This window comes from Antennarius striatus, chromosome 23, assembly GCF_040054535.1.
Source record: "Antennarius striatus isolate MH-2024 chromosome 23, ASM4005453v1, whole genome shotgun sequence".
Classification (NCBI taxonomy): Eukaryota; Metazoa; Chordata; class Actinopteri; order Lophiiformes; family Antennariidae; genus Antennarius; species Antennarius striatus.
Genome location: NC_090798.1, coordinates 8535819 through 8555979, shown reverse-complemented (window position 1 = coordinate 8555979; position 20161 = coordinate 8535819). Strand labels below are relative to the sequence as shown.

The following is a 20161-nucleotide window of genomic DNA, read 5'->3' as shown; positions in this document are numbered from 1 at the left end:
ATAATTTAGATATCATATCCTGGTTTAATCTTTTTGCCATATCAGTTTATATAACCTTTTCAAAGAAAATATTTTATCTATTTTGCTGAGTGCCTTAAAAAGAAAAAAAAAGATAAATAATATCTCCTGCAAAACGTTTCGCAACAAATGCAACATTTAATGAGATACACTTCATTAATGTCCAGAACCTATATGAGTATAGAGCTGCATACATCCTGCAGAGATCACCATCTGTCGGTCACCAAAATAGAAAACTCTAAACCTAAGATTTGTAGAAAAATATAAATATGAAAAGGCACAACTATATATCACAGAAAATAGATAAAGTTTGTGAATCTAGACTGTCAAATTTTCCAGATATGCGATGGACAAAATTGATTGCAGGAAGATAAAATATTGATGAATTGAGCACATTTAAATCTATGACTTCCATATCAGATTGGTCGAGGCCTGGATTAACAACGACCGCCATCGGTGGTGTGTTTGTGAAGAAGAGAGCAAGGAGAAATGCCAAGAGTTTAGGACTGAGAGTAGGAACGTTGAAAGATCGAACTATGACAGGAAAAGGTAGAGAGTTGGTTGAGATGATGCAGAAAAGGAATTTAGATATACTGTGTGTCAAGGAGACCAGGTGGAAAGGTAGCAAGGCTAGAAGTTTAGGAGCAGGGTTCAAGTTGTTCTATCATGGTGTAGATAGGAATGGAAAGGGAGTAGGAGTTATCTTGAAGGAGAATTTTGTTAGGAATGTCTTGGAGGTAAAAGAGTGTCAGAGTAATGAGTTTGAAGCTAGAAATGGAAGGTGTGATGTTCAATGTTGTTAGTGGGTATGCTCCACAGGTAGGATGTGAGCTGGAGGAGGAGAAATTCTGGTTTGACTTTGATGAAGTAATGCAAAGTATACCTACTGTAGAAGTGAGAGAGTTGTCATGGGTGCAGACTTTAATGGACATGTTGGTGCAAGAAACAGGTGATGAGGGGGTGATGCGCAGGTTTGGTGTCCAGGGGAGGAATGCAGAAGGACAGATGGTAGTTGACTTTGCAAAAAGGATGGAAATGCCTATAGTGAATACTCTCTTCCAGAAGAGGCAGGAACATAGGGTGACCTATAAGAGCGGAGGTAGGAGCACACAGGTAGACTGCATCTTGTGTAGACGGTGTAACCTGAAGGAGATCAGTAACTGCAAAGTAGTGGTAGATGAGAGTGTAGCCAAAAAGCATAGGATGGTGGTGTGTAGGATGACTCTGGTAGTGAGGAAGGTGAAGACGGCAAAGGCAGAGCGGAAGACAAAATGGTGGAATCTGAAAAAGGAAGAGTGTTGCATGACTTTTAGGAAGGAGTTAAGACAGGCTCTGGGTGGTCAGGAGGTGCTTCTATATGACTGGGCAACTACAGCTAATGTGATCAGGGAGACAAGTAGGAGAGTACTCGGCGTGTCGTCTGGAAGAAAAGTAGATAAGTAGACTTGTTGGTGGATTGAGGAGGTACAGGAGTGTTTATGGAAAAAGGGTCAGCTAAGAAGAAGTGGGTCACTGAGAGGACTGAGGAGAGTAGACAGGAGTACAGGGAGATGCAGCATAAGGTGAAAGTAGAGGTAGAAAAGGCCAAACAAGGGGCTTATGATGACTTGTATGCTAGGTTGCACAGTAAGGAGGGAGGAACTGATCTATACAAGTTGGTAGGACAGAGAGACAAATGGGAAGAATGTGCAGCAGGTTAGGGGGAATTAAGGATATGGATGGAAGTGTATTGACAGGTGCCAGTAGTGTGATGGGAAGATGGAATGAGTACTTTGAGGAGTTGATGAACGAGGAAAATGAGAGAAGAAAGACTAGAAGAGGTGACTGTTGTGAACCAGGAGCAAACATTAGTCAGGATGAAGTAAAGGTAAAGGTAAAGGTCTTTATTTTAGTCATTATGCAGATGTACAACAAAATGAGGAGGGCATTGAAGATGATGAAGAGTGGAAAGGCACTCAGTCCTGATGATATACCTGTGACGGTATGGCAATGTCTAGGAAAGGTGGCAGCAGAGTTTCTGACTGGGTTGTTCAACAGGATCTTAGATAGTGAGAAGATGCCTGAGGAATGGAGGAGAAGTGTGCTGGTGCCCACTTTTAAGAACAGGGGAGATGTTCAGAGTTGTGGCAACTACAGAGGAATAAAGCTGATGAACCATACAATGAAGTTATGGGAAAGAGTAGTGGAAGCTAGACTAAGGGCAGAAGTGAACATTTGTGAGCAATAGTATGGTTTCATGCCAAAAAAGAGTACTACAGATGCAGTTTTTGCTTTGAGGATGTTTATAGAAAAATACAGAGAAGGCCAAAGGGAGCTGCATTGTGTTTCTGTAGATCTGGAGAAAGCTTATGACAGGGTGCCCAGAGAGGAACTGTGGTATTGTATGAGGAAGTCTGGAGTGGCAGAGGAGTGTGTTAGAGCAGTGCAGGACATGTATGAGGACTGTAAGACAGTGGTGAGGTGTGCTGTAGGTGTGACGAAGGAGTTCAAGGTGGAGGTGGGACTGCTTCAGGGATCAGCTCTGAGCCTCTTCTTGTTTGCTATGGTGATGGACAGGCTGACAGACGAGGTTAGACAGGAATCTCCATGGACTATAAATTTTGCAAATGTGATTGTGATCTGCAGTGAGAGCAGGGAACAGGTGGAGGAGAGGCTAGAGAGGTGGAGGTTTGTCCAGGAAAGGAGAGGAATGAAGGTTAGCTGCAGTAAGACAGAGTACATGTGTGTGAATGAGAGGGACCCAAGTGGAAGAGTGAGGTTACAGGGAGAAGAGATCAAGGGTGGAGGATTTTAAGTACTTATGATCAACAGTCCAGAGCAATAGAGACTGTGGAAAAGAGGTGAAGAAGCGTGTACAGTCAGGATGGAACGGGTGGAGAAAAGTGGAGGGTGTGATGTGTGAAAAAAGTTTCAGCTCAAATGAAAGGAAAGGTGTACAAAACTGTGGTGAGACCAGCGATGTTGTTTGGTCTAGAGACAGTGTCACTGAGGAAAAGACAGGAGAAAGAGCTGGAGGTAGCAGAGATGAAGATGCTGAGGTTCTCTCTGGGAGTGACCAGGATGGATAGGATCAGGAATGAGTACATCAGAGGGACAGCACATGTTACAGGTTTTGGAGATAAAGTCAGAGAGGCCAGACTGAGGGTTGGACATGTCCAGAGGAGAGATAGTGAATATATTGGTACAAGGATACTGTTTTGAACTGCCAGGCAGGAGGCCTAGAGGAAGACCAAAGTGGAGGTTTATGGATGTAGTGAAAGAGGACATGATGGTAGATGGTGTGAGAGAAGAGGATACAGAAGACAGGGTTAGATGGAGGCAACTGATTCGCTGTGGTGACTCCTGAAGGGAAAAGCTGAAAGGAGAAGAAGATCATATGCGTCATATTGATTTCATTCAGTGGTCTTATTAAATAATTAACATAATTTTCCATTTTTAATAATTTGCCAGTGACCTACATTTCATGGAATTCAAATGGCATGTAAATTTAAAAATCACGCTAAGGCCAACTTTATAACCTGTGCACCTTCAGTGGACCCCAGTAAACGGAGCCACAAGGAATAATTCAGTAGAAATGTTCTGTTTCAATGTTTCCCTCTTTTCCTTCCACAAGAGTTTTTTCTTTGTTTGTTTTTACAGAAAACACATCAAGACAGGAATGAAGACTTCTTACAGATGCCAAAAACTCAGAGGAAGGGTCTTACCAAACTTCAGATTTTATTACTGAACCACTAATTTCAGAATTTTACAGCACTGGCTCAGTTATGAGACATTCTTCCTGTCTGGTTAGCTATAGTGTTTTTCTGCATTAACACATTAACTGTTCCTTCCTTTCTCAGGTTAAAATTTTGATTTTTTGGGACCTCTGTTAAGGTGGAATCGGTTTAGAAATCACTTAGGCCCCCAAACATTTCCTACTTCTCTTTCTCTAGCTGAAAATCATATGATCAAAATATTGATTGTTTATTATCAGAATAGTTTTCTCTTTCTTGAGACCACTATTTTCATGTTTCCTAGTTTTGGTCAGTCAGTCTGCTCAGTTCCCTAATCAGCCAGATGATAAACCTCCCAACACTGTTCTTACTCCAGTCCCTGAAAGGAGTGATTTGAAAAATTTACGGCAATATTCAAACTTGATCTTCAACCTCTTTGAACTCTTCGGAAAGAAGACTGGGGAGAGGAGACCGCTCATGAACTTTGATAGATGGTTCAATGTAAGGTTGTTCACTGCTATCACTGGAACACACCCAGACTGGCAACATTTCTATCAATATTGATCCCTCTTGTGAAAAATGTCATCAAGCACCTGCTTATAACTCTGCATACTTTCTGGGTGGAGGTTTTTAACACTTGTTGGAGGAGGCTGGGATGCCTATTGAGCCAAATGTCATTACTGGTCTATTTGGAACGTCTCCATCATCACTGAATAGACTTCAGACAGATGTGATTGCTTTGTGGCTGATTATTGGTGAGATATTTGATTATAATGGGATAGAAGTCGCCAACATGACCATCCAACAATTAATGAATAAAAAGATCTGAGAAAAAATTTGGGTGGATGCTTTATTTACTGTATTTATTTTTCCCAAAGGAAATTGCATACTGTATTTGAATTCGAAAAAATTGTATGTTCTCATTCCCCACAGTATTTCCACAAGAGACCATCACTTACAAGACTTATTGATGTCAATTTGTGGGTTTAAATGGATGTAGCTCATCTAAAAAAAACTGACAAAAACTCAAATCTCCACTAATGACGCCCTGGAAAAAAAAAAATATTCGTCTATAGAAAGGACGACAGCCAGTGGCAAAAAAACTCCTTGTTTACATTTAAATGGAAATTTTTTTTACAAACTTAATGCATGTTATAATTATTTGGGAAATATTTTAGAATATAATCAAAATGAGGGTGTCACAGAACATGAATTGTATGTCTGCCTCTTATCTAACAGAAAAAAGGTTCTTTTTGAATTATATGAAACATGCAGACGTTGAGCATGTACATTAATAGTGTGTTTGTTTTGTTTGTGACGCTTGTGTGTGTGATGTCTATCTCATTTGTTAGTTTGCTTTGACATTTCTTGAATTGAGTAAAATCTTTTTCGACTTAAATCAACTTAAGCTAGAAAAATACTTGACAGTATTTACTGAATAAAGTGAATAAAAATTAAAAATAAACAGCATCACTTCAAAAGTCGAATAACTTTCCTTTATTTTTTTTTTTACATACAAATAAAACACTGACAAGGCATAATTGACTTAGTTTTCCCTTTCAATGTCATTTAAGGACAGGACAACACTCACTCAAGTATGGAGTTTTTCTTTTAGTATCTTTTTAAAAAAGTGTTTCACCAAGAAATTTAAACAAAGATGATTCCACAACAGCTTATATACTGTATATACAGAGTAACCGAGAAAACGCTGAACGTCTGAGTGTAGAACCGTTTTTCTGAAATAAAACACTTAGACAAATATAAATTGAATATCTTTAGAAAGGAACACATCTTCACCAAAACCTTTTCTACCTCCGGTGAGCATTTTCTTAAAGACAGTTCAGCTGTCTGGATCAGTTCAGAAGGTGTGTCATGTTTACCGTTTTCATGCAGTTCAACATTAACAAGACTACGGAGGACCAGGACCTTTCGATGCCACTTTCTTAGCTGTTAGAATTAGAATTTTAGGTATTTTTAAATGTAACATGAGATGAACCAAAACTGATTGCAGATTAGAGCTGCAGCTAATCCAAACTAGAAAACTAAATAGACTTTAAATGATATCAGTGAGGTTTGATTAACCTGAGAGACAGCCATTCATTTGATAGTCTACCATTATGTACATCCCCATGAGACGGTAACTGATGAAGTACCAAAACTAGTTCCTGTATTTAGTCTAACACTAAAGCAACATGTTTGTTTTCTCCAATCGGATGAACATTTTGTCTCAATCAAGTCTGTAGACAAAAATTTGGGGTTATAATAAAATTTTTGTTGTTGAGTAACTAATAACGTCAGTTCCTAAAACCGTGTATATATTTTAGTCTCTCCAGGGTCACATACTTTGACCACACATGAAAATTGTACAGTGTCTCCAGTCGAACGTTGATGTAACCTTCAAAAAACAAAATAAACAGTTCACAGTAACACCACACTGAGGACTCTTTACATGTAGAGTAGCATCAAGTCTTTTACTTCGAGTCTGTACAAACTGATTAAGACTGGAGTTAAAGGGTTTTATGGTGATTTCCTGGTTGATTTTTTAAATCTAACAAACTTGCGCTAAAAGCTGTCAAAAAAAGTATTCTGACGGCTCTGCACTAAACTGATGGAATCAACGCGTCTGAGGTAACTGCAGTAGCCTTCACTGGTAACGTGGCGTCTGAAATCCATATAACTTCACACAGTACTGGTTTTGTTCCAAGATTTTTTTTAAGGAATACAAAACCTCATTATTAGCTTGAAAACTGATTGTTCATGGGAAATTTACAGACCCAGAAGAAGACTTAAGACATACGTTGAATGATGCTTAACATCAGAAGCAGCGACGCCATTTCAGCCATCCTGATTTTGACATGTTTTTATGCTTCTGTCATGCAACTAATGACGAGCAAACAGCAGGCAAAGAGAGTCTGATGCCTCTTCATAAGCCATTCATCGATTTCTAACGATCCTTATCCATGTTAAATCAATATGATTTGCTCATGCTGACACAATATGTAACGGGAGGGACTGAGGATGGTTTAGGTTTTTTTTAATTTAAATACAGCTAAAGGCAGCGTCAACATGAACTAGTTCACCAAAAAGTACCTCTTGGAAAGAAAGTGAACAAAGAGGCAAAAGCACAAAAGTGTGAATGGATGTCCAGTCAGTATTCAGGATCTTAAGGGCATGGAGGAAAGATGGACTAGAAAACCAAGTAGGAGTAGTTTTACTTTAATGAGAACTTCCCCTATTTGTATAAGCATGATTGGAAATAAAGTACAAATTATGGGAAGAAAATGTTAGATTAAGAAAAAAAAAATTCAATCAATTTAAAACATTTTGTTGCCAGAAAAGCAGAAAAGGCGGGTTTCAGTTCATAAGATACCTCTGATAGGAGGAAATCCGGTTTAAGCAGGTTGAACATCTGAACACGTTAGGATGACACTCTGGGTTGGACAAGGAATAAAAAAATTTCTAATTTCCCACTCATTTCAAAGGAATAAAGTCAAAATCTAAATAAAGAATAAGGCAAATCTTATCAAATAAAGTAAAAACAAACATATTATTGGGATGGGCTGATAATATGATCTGTGGTTCTAAACAGAGCAGGTGCAGCTGTCTCTTGTTAGATATGCGTTACAAGTCATTTGTATCTATAACTCAGCTAAATAAAAAGCTGACGTCATCGTCTGACTGCTTTTTTTGGACCCGCATGTTCTGTCTAAACCTGGTGACCCCGAGTTCAGTGAAAACAAGTCAGCAGTCTCGATTTGAGGTCCCAAAGGAAGTAAAGGATGTAAATCAGAATCTAACTTATAAATACGTTCTATCCGTTCAGAATGATTTGTCACTGGATACGACTGATTTGCTACAAAAGGCTTCAGAAATCTTGACCTGAGGTAGCAAGTTTCAATAATAAAGCCCCACGTTTGACTGTACGATGATTATTTACATGATAGCACATGAGAACGAATGAGAAGCAGGAAGGAATAAAATTCACTAGTGGCGAATGTCAGGAATACTTAACCGTCTTCTAACTAGATTCGTCAAATGGGATTAGAGAATGAAGAAAAAGACAGCTGGAACATTTAACCAGGAAGTAGGAAAAGGGGGGAAAAAACAGGAAGCTGTGTGGGAAAGCTCACACTGCATACTGCATTAGTAGCAGAAAGACACTCTCACATGCACACACACACACACACACACACACACACACACAACCACACACCAAAACACAGGAATCTGAATCGGTACTCCATCGCTGGAGCCTCTGCAGCCATTCCAACTCTTCAATTTCACAAAGCAGCAGACGAGCCCAACTTTCGCACGATGCCATCGACGTTGCTGGCTTTCAACCGATCCTAAAAAGCTGTAGCGGGGGCAAATCAGTGGCAGCAGCCCCCGCAATGCCCACCGCCGTGGCTGTGTCCCGCCGAGGCCTCCCCGTGCTTGGTTCGCCGGCTGAGGATCTCGTAAGAGCAGTCGTCGCCACAGCAACCAGACATGCTTGGCGAAGTCTCATCAATCTCAAACCTGAATGTGCAGCAAGAGAGGAGGGGAAGTGGGGGGGGGGGGTAACAGTCACTTTTGTGACCCTCCTGTTGACCCTCTGTTGTAACAACAGAAGTAGACTTACTTTATATTCACAATGAAAAACCGTGGCTGGAAAAAAGATCACACACGAAACAAAAACACCGTGCAAAAGTCTCAAGCAGGTGTGGAGAAATCTTTTTAGTAAGATCGCTTTCATAAATCCTACATCGTTTTATTTTCATCGACTAACAAAATAAAAAGTGAGCTAATGGAAGAAAAATCTGAATTAACATTTGGTCTGGTTTTTGAATGACTCTGGAGGAACCTCCAGGCCTCCCAGCGATTCTTCAAACTGACGATTGCTCCTACTGCATGTTTGACTTCTTGTCCTGCTGCTGAATTAATTTGGAACCAATCAGATGTTTGCCTGATGGAATTCATCCCAGCGTTAAAGACACCTTCCTCCTGACCAAACCTCTAAATCCATTTTGCCCAAGAAAAAACCTCCATCAACGTTCATTACTGCATTCAGACTTCCATAACTTGAATTTTTTGACTCCCACCAGAGCGCCTGCTGCCATTTCTCTGCAGCCCACTTCCCACTATACTGGATTTTCATGCATAGTCGACTCACTCGGCCGCGTTTCCATGTTAGAATCTTTATATCTGCAATTTCTCCATGAAGACGGCTTGTGGCCAGACTTCTCCAGACGGTAACTGGGTGGACATGGGTCCCTCTCTCTTCCTGTAATTCTGAGCTGACGGCACCACTTGACATTTTTCCATTTCCAACAGAAGTAATGTCTCCTCCACGTCTGATTGAGTTACTGTGTTTCAACCTAAATATGACACTGGTGACCATCAGCACCTGTTCGTACAAATGGTTAATCCTGCATTTGAATAAGACCCTACAAATCCTCCAACTCTCCAGCGTACCAAGAAGAACGAATGCTACTTTGAAGGCAAACTGGTCACACCAAATATTGATTTGGTAAATAAAATGATGCTGATTTTTAGAAATCAATAGTTTTATGTTTTTGAAAGTATCGTTACCTGACAGCATTTCTTCACATCTGTGCACTAGTGTGTGTGTGTGTGTGTGTGTGTGTGTGTGTGTGTGTGTGTGTGTGTGTGTGTGTGTACAAAAGCATGCAAGCACACAATACAAATACAAAGCCTCTGAATGTATCTGTTGTTTTTTTCTGTTAGATAAAAAGTTTTGGTTGTGGTCGCATTTGGGTTCTTCACAAGTTTAGGGTCGGCCAGACAGATAAAAGGGAGTCGTGCATACTTTTTTAAATTCCATCCATAAAGCTTTTTTTTTGTTTGTTCTAGGTTTCACTGATATTTGAGGAATTGAATAGCGAATCACAGGACTAGATTAGATCAATTTGGGGTCTGTGGTTCAACACAAGAAAAGATTGTTGGGGAACTCCTGCATTATGGTCACCCTTGCATTTGTCTTCTATGACTTACGCATCGGTAGAATCTCCTGCAACCAACCTGTTCAACTCAGATTTTGGCTGGCAACTCAAAGAAAAAAAAAGACAGCAACTTTTATAACTTACAAAACTTAGGGCACTCATAAGTCAAGAACCACCGTATTCCAGTTCTTCTCTTTCCTGTTTATAAATAATGCCATTAGTAGAGCCAGTGTACTTACTGTAAAGCTTCTCTGAAGAACTGGTAAGCCCCATGGTTGTGCTTGAAAACTGTCAACATGACTTTCTTCATCTGTGTACTGGACAGACGAGGGGGGGAGGGGGCAGAAGAGAGAAGATTACTCTTTGCAGGTGACTGAAAGAGTGGGTTTCATTTAAAAATGTGTCTGATGGACTTCAGTGGTTGGACACACCTTCTGATTGAAGGGTTTGTCTTTGTTTTGACATTGGACGTTTTTGGTATGAAGCTACAAATGAAGGAACACAAAATGTCTTAAACCAGAATTTGCTAAATGTTTTGGATTCTTCAAAGTAAACTTCCTCTGCTTCAATACCATAAAAGCCTGATTCACTGGCCGTTCTTTGTAACATTTGATCTCCTTGTAATTGTTACGTCTAACAGTGAACAGAGAACACCAACAGTGTGTAAAGCTGCCATGAAAGCAAAACATGGCTACTTTGAAGAATCTTGAATATAACACAAATTCTGTTTTTTTTTGTACATAATTTCAGACGTAAGTCAACTAAACCAGTCTCCAGGCTAAACTGAAGATAACCATTCCCCGTTCTGTACTGAATTTTATTTATGAATGCATTTTCAATAATATTTGGTTGATACAAATCTATTTGAGCTTCAAAACAATAACATCTTTTTTAATATAGACAGATGTTAAATCTAGTAAAAGGACGTAAACTTGATTTTTATTTTTCTGTGCATTTTTAAAAAAAAAAAACAACGTAACTCCAAACGCATTAAACCGAGTTTACCTGTACATTCATTATTTGCATTTGGACAAAAAAAAACATTGTATAATGAGGTCTGTCCAAATTTAGGAGCAGTACCGTACTAAATCTCTCACACACACACACACACACACAAAACCAGGATTGCAGTGCTAGCTCCCACCTGTTGGCGATGAGCTGCAGTATCTGGATGAGGAACTTTCCGAGTCCTTTCCTCCTCACTCTGCTCTCCAGCTGCACCTCGTAGCTGCAAAGTCACACAAATCAGGACAGGATTGGACCCACGCTGAAAACTAATGCGGTAACAAACAGTTTAAACTCATAGATGGTGTGCCGTACCAATATAAAACCTCCTCCCCACATTCTACGTCAAATCGAAAGTGAGAGAAGGCCACAGGGGCGGAGTCAGCATCACGAGCCAGTAGGTACCACGCCCTCTCGTCGTTCATCTCTTCCCTCTTCTCCCTCTCCTTCCAGCCCCACTCGCTCTGCTCGTACCTACAGCAGCACAACAGAGGAAATCCGGCATCTTTGAAAAACTTATCTACACTTTTCCATTTGATAGAGACACCTTTAAAATGTCTTACAGTGACTGCATGTTGGCTCTGGTCAGTTCAAAGGCCCACTCCACAGACAGGGGGTTGAGGGCCGTCACTCTCTTGCACTCTATCTGCAGGTTCAGCCTGGATGGGGGAGACAGACAAAGTGAGTCTCCACTGTGGACAAGTTAGAGATGGACAAGGAGATAAACACCATCAGCAGACCAACTCTGTCAACCTCTGATTGGACGAGACGATGCGTACCCATTTCTGTCGTACTTTTTGAAGGCTGGGAAAGAAGCCAGTGGGTCATCAAGCTGTAGGGAGGAGAAGGGGTGAAATTAGCTCAAAGGACTTTCAACAAACCCTAGTATCAGGTCTCTTTCACACAAAGGTTATTATACCCCCCACCCCCTCACACCCCCCACCCCAAAGCTACTAATTCGATTCCACAAGTCATCATGTGGGCCATATCCAAGAAGAAATATTCAGCTGTTGCTGCTTCTCGTTTCTTATATCCAGGGAGTCATAAAACAAGGGGGGGTGGTCTTTAATTATGAAAAAGAAATTCAATCAACAGGCCTAATTCTTTTTTGGTTAATGGTAGACCCTATGAGTCTAAATTCCAAACAGTTGTTCATATTTAATATAAACTTAAAAAGACATGAAACGTTTAACTTTCTTTGCCACAATGTGGCAGATGAAGAAGATGGTCCAATTAGGCTTCAGGACCGTGGATAAGGCTCATCATGACGAGAGGGTTTGGCCTAATGCTAACGGTCAGTGATACATAGCATTAATACGTTAATGCTATGTATTAACCAACATCGAAACTGAAGACAATTCAGGTCAGATTGAAAGTTAGAGCCAGTGGAGTAGACTATAGACTACCTGTAATAAAACTCTGTGACAACCTGCTGTTAGTTAATATTTTATTAATTATTGACGGGGTTGTCCTCCTGTAGGAAGTAAATGATGTAGGAACCAATGTTGTCGGGGTTAGGTTTCTGCCTGGAAGCATTAACTGCTGAACTCTCAATGTTTTGCTATTTGATGTTAACTATTGGTCGAGTTAACTGAACAAAAAAAAAAGAAAAAAAGAAAATAAACCTGAGTAATCAAAAATAAAGGGGCGTGTCTGAATTTTGATCACCAGGAAGTGACATCAGTGCGTCATTCACATCAGTGTGGTGGAAAACCTCAGTGGATTAAAGCTTGGCTTAGCCTCTACACCCCAAAGGAGAAAAATATCATTCAGCAGAGGTAGAGATGTAAAAACAGAGGTTCATTCTTACAGGTATGGGAGTCATATAGGCAGGACAAATACAGCACAGTGTGATTTATGGCTCCAACAGGCAACCACAATAAGAATCAGTTTCAGGAAAATGATGGTCCTGAAGTCAAACACATGAGCTGCACAGCTGGATTCAGGAAATTAAAATACAGCAGTATATTGATCCAGCTATTTACAGATTAGGACAACGAATCAGTTGGAACATTTACATTTTTCCACAGACTAGTAGGGCTGTTGTTTCATGCAGGTCCCGGGGGGCCGATGCCCAGTGAGGGTCTATCATCAGTACATACCTTGCCTCCATTTTAAGCAACAGTGAGGAAAAAAAAAAAAATCAGATAAAATTGTGTTTCTTTAAGCAGTGGATACAAAGACTGTTAATCTGAAATAAACTGAAGCCAACATTCCTGATGGTGAACGCAAAGAAAAGAAAGAAATAATTGTTGGTGTTTGTAGCATTCCTTCGTACGTGCGTGTGTGTGTGTGTGTGTGTGTGTGTGTGTGTAACACAGACCAACACCTTTTGGGACACAGTGACACAAAAGTAATCAGAACAGGAATAGTAGAGCTGGTTTGGCCCCCCAGCTTAGCTACACGAGTTCTCCTGTGTGTCCTACAACCATTTCATGTTTATTTATTGTTAACATGCCTTTATCAACTGTACAGCCGAACACTACCAGCAAGGTTCCACGACAGCAAACACCTCCTGAAAAATTCAAGTTCCTTTAACATTTTCAACTTCCTCTGCCCAGAAATGCCCCCAGAATCACCAGGGAGCAGACGGCAGCGAAGCACGCCGGATTTTCCGATACTTCCGTTACCTTATTGGCTGCATCCACTTTGGCACAGACGGCATCCATGGCTGCTCTCTCCTCTAGACGCCGGGCCTTCTTCTCCTTTGCTCTGTTGGACTTCCTCTGAACACGAGACACAACAAAGGAGGGACAAAGCAACAGGTGAGATGGGAAAAGGGAAGGGCTGAAGGAAGGAAGAGATAGAATACGTAATGTTTCTGCTACGACGTAAAGTCTTCTCTCTCAGCCCTGACCCTGTTTTCAGCCAGCAAATAATAAAAATTTTGGTAAACATATGAAGAACTCTTTGAATTTCTGACCCTTCTCTAATTCCAATGATCAGCTGGACTGATGCTCATCACCCAGTGCGGACGTCAAACTGTCACACTGGCTCATCGACACACAACAATGTTAAATGCATTTACTGGTTTATTTAGCTTTCATTACTTAGTTTATTCAGTGAGTGAAACTACAGATTGAAGGCAGACACGCGTATGTTAACACCATAATGTGTGTCCTTGTCAGCTGTTACTTCACTTTGCTGAATCATAAAAAGAGGAAAAGGGAACAATGGAAAATAATTTAACTTTGTGTTAAACAACTTTGTTCCTTTAGTTTCAATTAATTTTGCCCTTTAACCATAGATCATTTTGTGTTTCTGCAGCTTTTTAATCACAACATAACCACACAGCATTAATGACACGAGAACAGAACAAGCTTCTAGGAATAAGCACCAAGTTTGACGACAACAATGACGTCGTCGTCAAAAGTAGAGAAAAACTACCATATTACTTTTACTGATATGAACATCCTGTGCTGCTTAAAAATAGTCTTTATATTCCCGTTAGCAGCCATTATTTCTGGAGCGTTTACTTTGCTGATGCATGTTGTTCAATGTGGGAATATTATATTGGGAAAATTCTGTGTATCATTTATCCTGCTTTTGGATTTATGACCAGCGTTGGTATTGGCAAAGATGAAGTCAGAATTCACAAACTATTCTCACAACTAAACTCCACCATGCTAACCGTACTCCCCTCAGGCTGGAGGTACAGGAGTCTGAGATGATGAACATTTACACTAAAGAACTCTCTTTCCCTCTGCCAGCAGACTTCGTAATGGTTGATACGAGTTTCAGAAAAGTTCAACCTCTGGCAGTTTTGCACATTTTGTATTTTAACCATCTGTTGCTATAACCATCATGAACATAGTGTAAATAACTATTGATATGTAAATATAGTATTAGTAGTCGTTTGTTATATATTTAGGTAAACATCTTTCTTTACTGTTCACCTGACAATAAATGCCCTGAATCTTGAATACTATGTCAGTCAGTTATGTTCACCTGTACTTTATAGAGACCACGAACACTTTGATGTTAATCCTTCGGATTTAATTTTAGAGTTCCAGGCAGCACTGTATTTTGATGGAAACAGGGATACTGAAAGGACTGTTCGTTTAATCCCAGAAAATCTGTCAGTATTCATGAATAATAAGGAAAAACAAGAGCTCTGGTTTCTGAAACATTAAGATCTGATGCTTGTATGTATTTTCTGTATAAATGAAAAATAGATTTGTTAAATATGTCAGGGTTTTGGATTTGGGACTAATAAAATGGTAATTTGCTGAGTTATCAGTTCAACTGTGTGGAGATTGACCAGATCTTCATACAGCTTGGTTGGAGGATGGGACTAGAACCAACAACCCTTACTTGTTTTGATGCAGATCCAGGTTGAAAGCAAAGGCCTTTTTTTCCTTCACTCTCTTTAACGTTACAAGATGTGATTAAAACATGTAGCCCTCCAGCCTCAATGGAACTGCTCAAATGCTGGGCCTCAACCCAATAGGCGACATGTTTACAGTGCAGACATGGTCCAAACAAAACCAGCAGTGGGGACCTGGGGGTATGAGGGGCTATTTTAGGAGAGAATGAACTAATCTAGGGGCATTAAGTCCGTACCGAGGGCAGACAAGCCGTCCCATGCAAACACGTGGATTGGTTTATGTGGAGTGAAAGTGGGATATCCTGGAAGAAACTAGCGAAAAGTTGGGTTAAATCCCTCAGCGTGGAAGCATTAGTGTGGGCCTGCTGCTGCTGGGACTTCCACCGGACCAGCCCGCTTTTATGATCGTTCCGATCGCGTTTGGCTAGCAGGTTCCCGTCTGCGTAAATGGAGTAATTAGCATGATCTGTTAGCATCCCGACGCGCTCGTTATTCGGACAGCATTCCTCTGGGGCTAACGGGGTTAGCACGCTAACTATGGCTCCACATACACAGACAAAAGTTCACTGTGGACAGGGTGGGCAGATAATGTAATATTAAAATCTCTAAACGTGTGTTTAGTGGATGTAGGTTCGGGCAATTGCGCTAACTGGGGGGACTCCATCCATCCACCGTCCTTCCTCCTCTCGCCATCACGTCTTTATGAGCACAAACATCCACCTTTTGTGGCATTATCACTCGTGTCGAGGCGTTAAAGAAATCGCGTACAACTCACCCCCATTTTTGTAGTTGTGTGTGATCGATCTCCCGCAGAAACACGCCTCTATTGTCCCTGTGCGTGACTGTTGTCGAGTTATTAGTATCGTGACTCCACACTGAAGGGGACAGACTAATATGACAATGATCTTGGGCTATCGCGACTAGCCGGCTGTGTCACAGACGAATGGCTCCACGGGAGACGCGGGGAGGCTCAGGTTGGATTAAAACATCAATGAAAAACTGGCTTTTTTCTTTTAAATCTGATTGGCGCCAAGAGTGTTCGGTCTTCAATTATTACAGGTCCCGTCGTCACCCTCGTCTTCCTCCTGCCTCCGTTGTCCAACGATGCTGCCTTCACGGACTCGGTTCGAGCTCCGACTTCTGGAAGTCGAGTTTCACATGGCTTTTGTCTTTTTCTACGTATTTTAACTGAACACGATCCCCAAAGTAATAGTGAAAATTAAAACATGCACCACTTGTAACATCTGTTTTTATTCATTCGTTAAGTTTATTTATTTTTGGTTAAATTTCATTTTATGACAAAGTGTAATCAAAGTAAATTTTTTGTTATGTATCCCCAAAAGAGACTGAAAATTACGTCAAATATAAGCATGCAGTAAACAGAAAGTAATCATTTTTTAACCAAAATGCAATTGAATACAAAGCAAAGATGAAATATAATATTCAAAGTAACTTATTTGATTGTTTTTCTTAAGTCTATGGTCATTCTGAATTGAATGTTTGTAACATATTTCTAAAAGTGATACAACGGGGTTAATTCAACATTTAACACCATTTTTTTAAAATCAACACTCAGTGTTGATTAAACAATTCTCTCAAGCGTGTTAGTAAAATATGAAATGAACATACTTTTTTTTAAGGAGCAGCTAGCAGCCCTGAATTTCCAAATATCGTTGTATTTTATATTTTGCAAGGCAGTAGCATTGTCAAAATGTTGCCCACAGTAGTGACTCTATTTCTATTAGTTAGTTAGTTAGTTAGTTTATTTCAGGCAAGGCAAGGAAAAACAAAACAAAAAACAAACAAAAGACAACAAGAAACAAAATAATTAAATAAGCAAATAATAAGCAAAGATCATAACTCAACAATACAAGTCTGCCTGAAAGGGAGTGGGAAGAAGAAAACTTAAAAGTTAACCATCGAAGATGTGTTGAAGTCAGCATTATTACAAAGTTTGAAGCTCCTACAGGTTGTAAAATGTCACAAACACAGTAGACATTTTGTATGAATTGATACACATCCACTGAAAATGAATTACGGTTGCATAATTGTTCAAGTCACTGTGCAACTTCAACACTATACAGTATTCATAACACCACTAAGGCCCATTGTTTTATATCCCCATGGAAAATTTCTGGCAGCGGTGGGATTCGAACCCACGCCCCCGAAGAGACTGGAGCCTTAATCCAGCGCCTTAGACCGCTCGGCCACGCTACCGTGAGACGAGGGGTGGGAAGGCCAGACTGTAATTTGTCGTGCAGTACCTGAAGGCACCACTACTCCAGCGCGAATGTGCTCTCCTTATTTGCAACGTGACGTCAGACCCTTGGGGGTGTGAGGGGGTCAATCATGTCAGTTTCTCCTCATGCTTTTAAACAGTCGCTTCTTCTTTATATCGATGACTTATTTTGAAAATATTCCAGTGGACCCAAACACCCGAGTTTTATAACCGCTTTACTTCACATTCTGCTGCTTCAAAGCGCTTCAGAAACACACTAATAGATAAACTCATTCTGTTTGCCTTTGTTTTACTTCTCTTCTACAACAATTTATTCATCAGATTGATTTTTTTCAAAGGACATGTAAAAGTAAATTTTTGTATTGACTGTTGGCGGAACTCACACAAAATATCACAAATAACTGCATCCTCCAAGTTTGCTCTGCTTTTGATGGGTTTCTGTGACAATCGTCTATAAGAACATTTATCAATTAAATGGATCCAGATTTAATTCAGATCCACAAAGTGCAAAATCAGTGAACAACCACCTAAAATATATTTGCCATGCTGCATGCTTAAATTGAAGAAAATGTAGAAAATATTAGGAAGTGTTAAAGTAAAAATAGATTTAAAAAAAAAAGTATCTTAGACCCAGTCGTTTATCTAAAGAGTGATGACATGTAGTCGGGTTAAAAGCACATGCTTCAACCAAATTGCATGGAAATCAACCGAGTTGCATGGAAATCAGTGCAATCAGTTTTTATATACCGGTAATCATGTTAAAATGTGAACCAACAGAGAAACAGACATGGTTCAAAATAACAAATGACAGACAAACAGTAAGCTCAAGGAATCACGGGGACTGAATCCACAGACAAGTGGTATGGGGGGGGGGGGCAGGTGGGGTGAGGTGGGAACAATTACAGTCATAGTGGGGGGGGGGGTTAAAAGGGTCACAAGAATGACATGAGGACTGTACCTTAAAAAAAAAAAAAGAAGTAAGCAAACACACCCAGACAAATGATAATTCCATGTCTAAATGCCAAATTGAAATCGAGTGCCGTACTTCCATTAAAAATATTTTATTCTGAATTTTCAAACTCTGGCTACCAGAGTAAGTTTTTAATTTATTCCACATTTGCTTACAGTGAATGATTTTCGAAAAAAGATTTTGATAGACTACAAAGAAAAGACTTGAGTTTCATTGAAATATATACACAGTATTTTGATTCAGTGATCTGAGTAATGATAATGAGAATCAGAATTTATCACAAATTTGAGTCACGCAATTGTTTGGTGATTTCAGCTCCTTATAGAAGTTCCATCAGATGTTTGTTTCGATGGTAATAAGTGATACTGTAGAGTTAATTTCCTACACACACACACACACACACACACACACACACACACACACACACATATATATATATATATATATATATAAATCAAACAATGAAGTATATCTCTTCCTAAAAATAAAACGTTGCTCTGAGATCAGTGACTTTGACTGAGTTTTTGCTTTGGTGTAATATGAGATGACCACTATTACAAGCCTATTCACTCTCAGCCCGCAAATAAAGGCCTTGTGTTGGGGGCTCTTTCTCAAACAACAGAACTCCCCATCATGCAGATGGTCCAGTTCCTAAGCCCCGCCTCCAGTCTATTGTCTTCTGGGAGTCTGTCTCTTGGCTAAATTACTTACCTTCATGTGTCAGTAGGGGGCGCAATAAGTAGGGTCTATGCAGAGGCCTTCTGCTCATTATGAAAGTCTGCAAGCAGCCAAGTCTTGCAGACCAACATCACCATCTGCTCATTTCAATCGAGATGTGTCGCTGTCTGGAATTGATGAAGAGTTTCTGTGCATTCTCTCCTGTGGTTGTTTGCTCACAGAGGTGAATGATGAAATTCAGACTGTCCCTCTCTTACCTACACACACACACACACACACACACACACACACACACACACACACACACACACACACACACACACACACACACACACACACACACACACACACACACACACACACACACACACACACAAGGATAAAGGAGATGAGGAGACACTGAAGAGAATAAGGAAGAAATGGGCAAAGATGAACAATGGCAGAGTGAGAGGCAAGCGTAGGGGAGGGGAAGATGATGATGAGGAATCAACAGATGCAGCGTGGAGAGCAGCAGGGGAGCATGGTGAATGCAGGCTCTCAACAAAGTAAGCTGTGCAGCACAGAATCACAATGCATAGACTGGACATCCACCACACTGAGATGAACTTGTTGCACAGTAGACAATAGAGGAAGATGTCTGTATCAGAGTCCAGCAGCAGGACAACGCTGAGCAAGTATAGGAGGTTAATTTACAACCAAAAGTGTGCGACTATGTGGGAGGTGTGAGAGCTTCCTGAGCTAAAATGTGAATCACTGGCAAATCCTCATCTCAATTCTGACAAGTGATACGAGACAGTTTTGACTTCAAGTGCCTCGGCGCTTTAAATCCACTCTAAACGATGCACAATTTTTGGGTTGTTGTTGTTCTAAGTTGCTATTGTATTTGGATTATTATGGAGCCAGCCAGGAGGAGAGGTCATTCAGACATGTGGAAAACTTCAGTATGGTTGCCCCTGATCAGATAGGTGTGCTGGCTGTTAAACACCTAATATGCAACTGTGGGTACAGGCCTTTATACCTGGGTTCCACCTCAGGTCAGACCCTGAGAACAGACATGAGACCTCTGTACTCTGTGAACTAAGGAACAGCTGCTGCTTGCCCCTTTTATCCAGGCAACAAAGATCTCTCTATTGAGAAGATAATGTCAGGGTCAAAGGTTATCCCAATGACAAATACGTTAATATTATACAGTACTTATTATGACACAATGGTAAAAAGAAGCCACAACACAACAACACTTCTTTGGGAAAACCTGGGAGAGAACTTGAC

At 40.3% G+C, this 20161-nt stretch overlaps 1 protein-coding gene and 1 non-coding gene across 2 annotated transcripts; both read right to left on the bottom strand.

Annotated features, from left to right (window-relative positions):
* Positions 1-5213: 5213 nt before the first annotated feature.
* naa40 (N-alpha-acetyltransferase 40, NatD catalytic subunit) lies at positions 5214-16103 on the bottom strand. The gene is made up of 8 exons (XM_068308704.1): positions 15781-16103; positions 13309-13404; positions 11458-11510; positions 11242-11337; positions 10994-11152; positions 10818-10901; positions 9913-9990; positions 5214-8249 (listed from the first exon to the last, which is right to left on the bottom strand). The coding sequence occupies exons 1-8, from the start codon at positions 15784-15786 to the stop codon at positions 8102-8104; spliced, it is 720 nt and encodes a 239-aa protein (XP_068164805.1). The 5' UTR covers positions 15787-16103; the 3' UTR covers positions 5214-8101.
* Positions 16104-17140: 1037 nt separating this feature from the next.
* On the bottom strand, positions 17141-17222 carry trnal-aag (transfer RNA leucine (anticodon AAG)). The gene has a single exon. It is a non-coding gene; the product is annotated as a tRNA-Leu (tRNA).
* Between the last annotated feature and the right edge of the window lie 2939 nt (positions 17223-20161).

Excerpts from the sequence above, each read along its gene's own strand:
- naa40 (XM_068308704.1), bottom strand. Across the intron at positions 11,153-11,241 it reads AGAGCCAACATGCAGTCACT|GTACGAGCAGAGCGAGTGGG; the intron begins GTAAGACATTTT and ends GTGCTGCTGTAG. Across the intron at positions 9,991-10,817 it reads CTGCAGCTCATCGCCAACAG|TACACAGATGAAGAAAGTCA; the intron begins GTGGGAGCTAGC and ends TCGTCTGTCCAG.